Source organism: Colossoma macropomum, unplaced genomic scaffold (genome assembly GCF_904425465.1).
Source record: "Colossoma macropomum unplaced genomic scaffold, Colossoma_macropomum, whole genome shotgun sequence".
Classification (NCBI taxonomy): domain Eukaryota; kingdom Metazoa; phylum Chordata; class Actinopteri; order Characiformes; family Serrasalmidae; genus Colossoma; species Colossoma macropomum.
Genome location: NW_023494802.1, coordinates 38,332,866 through 38,339,858, shown reverse-complemented (window position 1 = coordinate 38,339,858; position 6,993 = coordinate 38,332,866). Strand labels below are relative to the sequence as shown.

At 42.7% G+C, this 6,993-nt stretch overlaps 1 protein-coding gene across 1 annotated transcript in view; it reads left to right on the top strand.

Moving 5' to 3' along the window:
• The first annotated feature begins 1,430 nt into the window (after positions 1-1,430).
• LOC118822203 (tetratricopeptide repeat protein 39B) overlaps positions 1,431-6,993 on the top strand; it is a 30,210-nt gene continuing 24,647 nt past the window's right edge. The window contains exon 1 of the mRNA XM_036591143.1: positions 1,431-1,681. Coding sequence (XP_036447036.1) covers positions 1,655-1,681 — 27 coding nt within the window. The 5' untranslated portion in view covers positions 1,431-1,654. The remainder of the gene's footprint in view (positions 1,682-6,993) is intronic.

Below are 6,993 nucleotides of genomic sequence, written 5' to 3'. Positions count from 1 at the left end.
GGGATACATGCAGGGTGTTATAATGCAAAATAGTCCCCAAAGAAAACTTATTATTAAAGATTTTCCACTATTTTCCATCATCAACATTCATATAAACTCAGAAGGCTCGTGTAGGTTCACTGGTGATTCTGGATAGTAAATAAAATGGCTATATCTGTGTTGTAGTCATGGCGACCCCTGGTTCCTATCACCACCACTGTAAAGACATCTGAACCATTTCACCCCAAACCACTCTGAACTGGTTCTGTATAGAACTATTTCGTGCTTAAGGTTCTTTGCATGGTGAAATCCCTGCTGTAAAAAATCATGGGAACCGTTTAAAAGGTTCTGCTGGTTCCTGGTGGTGTCCAATAGTCAGTATTGATATATTTTGTCTTTCCTGATGAGTTCACATCATGGTGACTCCAATAGTTTAACAGATGTCCTGGTTCCAGATGCATTTGATGGTTTCCTAATGTGACCTAAAGGTGTCCTACAGAAAACTATGGGTCTATAATGGTAACCATTAAGCCAGTTCCCATTAGGGAGCAAAACCATCAGGCTTTAATCCATATGGTTCTTTAGGCTGATGCAGAATGTGTTGTATGTGGTTCTATATAGAAGCTTTTTGAAAATGGTTCTATATAGCACCTAAAATGGTTCCTCTACTCTTACAAACTTGACATAAGAACTCTTTTAGGTACTACATAGAACCATTTTCAAAAAGGTTCTTTACAGAACCATATACAACACATTCTTCATCAGTCTGAAGAACCGCTTCACCGTGCAAAGAACCTTAAGCATAAGGTGGATCTGTATAGAACTATAGAACCATTCTCTTTACTAAAGGATCCATGAAGAACCATCTTTTTAAGAGAGTGGCTGATAAAATGCTGTTGACATCCTGTATAAATAAAAGTAATGTGTGGCCACGAAAAGTAAGGTGTGGGAACAAGATCCTAATGAGATAGGGAATGAGATAATTAAGCCTGGACCACATCTTAATGTATCATGATCGTTCCCATGCCTTACTAAGTTGTGGCCACGACTTAATTATCTTATTCCCACGCCTTACTAAGTCAAAGCCAGGCATTATTCTTATTTATACAGGATGCCTTTGAATACAGCTCAGTTAAGGTGGACTTTAAGGTGGATTTAAGGTGGTGCGCGTGACTGCTGCGCTCCGTCAGTGTCGCCAATGAAAACCGGTCGTGCGAAAAGATTGTATTTTTTTCCCACCTATAATCCGGCAAATCCCACCCCTGTGTTACGATTGGCTTGTAGAATCCCAAATTCTGCGCTATGATTGGCTAGTACGCTCACGCTTCCTGCGCCACGATTGGCTTGTAAAATTGTTTACATATTTGGCCTACTAGCCAATCCCAGCGCAGCGGGGCGGGACTTTCCCCGAATCCGGGTGGGAAAAAAACACCAGACCGCGGAAGCTGCTGAGTTAGTCGTGTTAAACGTGGCGCAGCTCAGCGGGAGACCGACCGTGTGAATCCGGCGGAGAGCCGAGGACGTGGACACACACCGGACAGCCCCTCCGGAGAGCGACACCCCGGACTGAACAGCCCTGATGCAGCCACAATGCTGAGGTCCCTCCGCCTGTGTTAGCGCCGGTGCAGCTCCGCTCCGTTTCAGCAGCGCCGCTCAGGGAGAGTGACCAGTGACTATGGCTGAAAACTGCGAGATGGACGAGGTGAGTCCAGCTCATATAAAGGAGACACGGTCAGAAAGTCAATACGGAGAGGTGACCGATGATAAAAGGTCGGCATAGTCGTGCTGAGGGGACCTGTGAGCTGATTAATGCTTGGAGGCTCATGTAATGTGTATACATAGACACATTTACATTATATTTATATGTTACATCTGTATACTACATATATTAATGTATATTTATATACATATGTCTTACTCTGTGTGCAGTGTGTGATGCCTGTGTAGCCCTGCATAAGTCTATCTGTGAGCTATGCTATGTATACAGCATACATATATAGCCTGTATGTGAATCTGTATGTATTTGTGAGCCTGTATTCATACATACATGCTCACATATACATTAGAATGGCATCTTATACCTTCACTGAGTGGTTTATTTTGGCTTATACGTGCCCAAAGGGGCATTGCTGTCCATGTCCAGGCTGCTGGGAGTACCTGTAGATTCAGTGCCCGCTGGTGTGGTCAGGGATGAGCACTGTACGCTGCTTTTCTGCCCTGATCTTTAGTCTAAGTCATGAGTTTCCATATACTTTGCCTTCAGCAGCACTTCTGGGCAGAAGAAAACAGTCTGGTGTGGGTCTGAGCGTCACCTGACAGCAGCCGGTCATTAGTGTGGTCAGTGAATTGGGAAGTTAGGACAGTGTCCGCATCTTTTCATGAGCACTTTGTTGTATGTGGTTGATTAGGCAGTATTTGCATGTAAGAAGTGACCGTGCTGTAGGAGGGAACTGCAGGCCTTCCACAGCCTCCCCAACAGCTTATGACCAGTCCTCTGTCCAAAAAGGGCCACACAGGTCCACACTGAGCCAAACATGCTTTTTAATGACTAACATCAGCTCCAGTTCACACCCGAAAGAGGTCAAGGTGTAATGTGTTATTTAAAACGCTGAGTCTCCAGTTTATTAGGTCCAGTTACCCTTTACCTGCACGCATAGATAGGATAGGGTAGTTTTACCCTCCTGCTCTTATCGTACTGGTGAAGTTACAGTTACTGTTGCTGTATAATTTACGGTCAGTATCTGTGCAAATACAAAGTGCTTTTGTATGGCAGGTGTTTCTGATAAAATGGCCATCTGTGTCATATTCAGTACTGTGCATGAAGTTATTCATTTTCAGCCTCGGAAATCTGCAGACACACCCCCACAGTTCAGTAGAAGCTGGTTGATCATTTTCTGAAGTAATCAAACACATTCAGTGGTGTTGAGGTCTGGACTCTGGGGTGGTCAGTCCATTGTTCAGCTTCTTTGTTTGATGTGTCCGTCTCCTTTTCTCAGTGAGGTTCTTCTCGACAGCTACACATCCTTTCAGACCCACAGCGCTGAGTCGTCTTCTCACAGTGGAAGGATGGACAGAAACACCTGTGGATGTTTTCAGATCTGAAGCAGCTTGATTTTCTCCTCTCTCTCAAAGATGAAAGCTTTAAGTGCTGTTTATCTGATGGGGGCAGTTTTGGTGTCGACCAGGTCTTCCAGGTGGTTGTTAGGAGCCCCATTTCTCTGTAGCTTTCTCGTTTCTACCATTCAGTAGTGTTAGACACCTGAGAAAATGATCATTTAAAAGCTATTTATCTGTCAAGTAAGCGTTTATTTGCCCAGAAAAACACTAATATTACAATAAATGCACATAATATAAATACAATAAGTGGGAATGAAATATCATGTCACAATATTTATAGATGTTTTCATTGATACACGATACGTGGCCTGATATTTTGACACAGTCACAATGCACAAGCAGTGCCACATCTGAAAACAGCCATTAGAAATTCTGGGTACAATGACATTAATTCAGTATTTCACATATTGCTCTGCAATAAAACTGGAATAATTATGCTCTTTTTGAAACGAAACATGCAGTTGTTCAGTGTTGTAAGTGCAAATGATGTCAACAATATGTTTAGAAAGCGCATTGTTAATCATTGTTAATCATGATAACACAATTTGTCACGATAAAATTTCATCATATTGGCTACCTCTAATTTAGCTTATGTCAGAATATTTTAACCCTTTCCAAACCTCTTCTCACAGCAGCCCACTGTTATTTGTAATTATCAGCCAACACCTGGTTCGGCTAATCAGTGCTTCATTGTGTTACATCAAGTGTGCTGCTAATGGAAGCCAGTAAATCAGTGCAAGTCTTTGTTACTTTTTACTCTATTTATATTTATTTGCATTTATTGTAATGATATATGGTGGTTTTACTAACCAGAACACACTTACGGCAAAAATAAATGTGCTTAGGTGCCTAAGACTTACGAATCTTTTTCACAGTGAGCTGACTTATGAGGAGTCTGGCCGCTTCCTATTTCCCCCGTTATATCGAAAGGAGGATCAAACAGTCCTGTACGACTGACGCAGTAAACACGCAGCATTTAATCACAGTAAAACACTTTTATAGGTGTTGACCAGCTCGCTCACCTATGAGGATGAATTACAGTTCTCTTCTGTGTTTTTGGTTGTGTATATATATACACACTTCCAATGAAACGTGTTCCATCAACATTACTATAAAAAAACAAGCGTAAACCAGGCAGAAAGTGTGTTACGGCTGCTGTGAAAGGAGGTTAAGGCCTGATAATCGTCGGCCTGAGATCACCTGGCGAAGGGCTTTAGACTGCAGGGTGCTGAGAGGCGTCTGGGCCGGCAGAGCGTACTGTGTTGATTTATTGATGAAAGTGAGAGGAGATGACACACATGAGCATCCGCACGCCTGAGCTCCGTCAACACAGCCGAACGTGTGTTTGTTTCTGTGTGTGTGTGTGTGTGTGTGTGTGTGTGGATCCTCCAGCTCCATACCTCAGATCTGCTTACACGTCCTGACCTTGTGCTTTTTCCACTGCAGGATAGCATGTGGGTGAGCCTGTGTGTGTGTGAGTGCGTGTATGTGTGTGTGTGTGTGTGTGTGTGTGTGTGTGTGAGCAAGTCGGCTGTGTTTGTTTTCGTCTGTTGCTGAGAGAGAGGGGGGGGGTATTTTACTGAATTCTGTCTGAATGAGAGCTTTTAAACTCGCTGCTGCATTACAGGGGTCAGTGACCCCGTCCAGACCAGAGTGCTCGTAAAAAAGAGTGTGCAAGAGTGCGTGTGTTTGGAGGAGCGTGTGATCAGCGCTGTAATGAGAGTAATCCACTTTAGTTAATACCAGAGAGAACACTGCCCCACTCTCACACAGCGGGGCAATAGAGCTGCGACGGTGTAGTTGAGGCATTTGTGGTTGTAGAATTTGAACATTCATTCCTTCATTCATTCATTTCCTCCCAAACGAATTCTGATTCATTCACCGATTGAGGGTTTTTAGCATATTTCAGGTCACGTTCCAATGAAAGGCCCCGGTTCAGTACTTTTTTTATCATGCATCGCCAACTTCAACTCACCACTCATCCTCAGCTAGCAGGCCTCAGTGAGCTAATCAGCCACGTAAACTTTGCAGTGCAGAGCGTTTTTTGAACGTAACACACACAACATTTTAATAAGTGTGAATTACTGCTTTGACTTTGCCTTAAAACTGTGGTGTAGGCCTTTTTTTGTTGTCGTTAGCCGTGTAGCCTTTAGCTTGCCAACTAGCATGCTAGCAAAGCATAGTGATGATGGTGTATCAACAGTCATGTGTAACAAATGAAGCCCAGCAAATTGATGGCTGTTGTTTATGAAATGTTAAACACTTTAATTGTGATTTGCTGCTTATAAACCGCCCATTTTTTGTTTCATAAAGGAAATTCTGCGCGAGTTTCTCAGTTCTGCTAATTGTGCTCACTATAAGCTCATCAGACTCCACACAGTCTCTTTTTTTCAGTTCTCAGTTGTGAAGTTCCTCATTACCTTCATTAACATAGACACACAAGTTTCATGTTACAACCTCAGTTGGTCCTCAGTTTCATTTCTTGAGTCATCAGATCTCAAGACAGTCTGGAGAGCCGAGTCTCGCTAAACGAATTCAAGCCATAAGTATACTTCAAACGAAAACAGCGCATGGAAGTAAAACCTCTTCTTAGCCGTAATGGCGTGGTGGTTTGAGTGTGTACGGTGCAGTGTGCGTTACTTGCTAAACAGATTTAATCAGAGTCATGGCTATAGAGCTGGGTGGCTGGCTAAGCTAGCTTTCTACAATCATTAGCTGGAAAAACAATGCTGCCTAACCACAGATTAGCATGTTAGCTAATGTGAACTGCTTCAGATTAAGCCCTGTCCCTGCAGTTTATGCCATCATAGCACCTAAATCTTTCATATTTATATTGACCGTAGAAGCTTTAGATCCTTTAGAGAGTAAATTGGGTTGGGGGTCTTTTTCGGTGCCTTTCAGATGATGATTTTCCAAACCTTTCTCTTCTTTTCCTTTCACTGTTGTCTGTTGAGCAACATGCACTGCTTTCAGAAATCGTTTTGTGTTTTGTTACAGAAATATTATCAATATCTTATATTAAAATCACCTCCTTGTTTCTACACTCACTGTCCATTTTATCAGCTCCACTGACCGTATAGGAGTAGTTCTAATTACAGACTGTAGTCCTTCAAATGCACAAACCCACCGCGTTTGAAAAGGCGTCGTCTGAACGCCCCTTTACAAAACTCCTTACAAAACACTGTCCGTTACATCGCTGACCCGGCCTGACGTCTCACGTTGGAGCTCCAGGACTGACGTCAGAAAGCGCTACTTTAACAAGCTCTTCACCTGTTTTGTACTGTAAAGGGTCCACATGAGGAGGGGGCAATGTATTGTCTGCTGAAGTGCATTGTGGGTAATGTGTTTTTTATTATTAATGTGACCAGCATTAATTAATCACGAGCACTTGGGCTCTTTAGAGTGCAGTAATGTGGGGAAGTGAAGGAGGGGCCTGTTGAGAAACTGCTTCCTGTGGAAAGGAGGGCTTGCTATGCTGTTGTTAATTCCAGTGTTAATGATAATCTGCATAATATCTGATGTCTGACTGGTTGATCAGCATTCCAGCGTGTGCTTATTATTCAGAAATGCCAGCTGTCGTCTGTCACAGAGGACCAGGAGAGCAGAGCGATCTGTCTGTCTGTCTCTCTGTCTGTCTGTACCTGCCTATCTGTCTACAGTTCGCTGCCAAAGTTTTGGTCAAATTCCATCTTATCTGATCTTCTAAGTGTAAGTTAGTGAACACATCATCTACAGAGAACACAGTCTGCACATTTTGATGCACAGTTGATGTTTATTTGCTGAATTTACACATTAGAAACAGAGTAAAGCGTAAAAAGTTAAGGTACATTTTAAACATTTTATGCTGTCTTTATTTTCCAAAGTCATTATAGTCTGTTCACACGGCGGCCATATTTG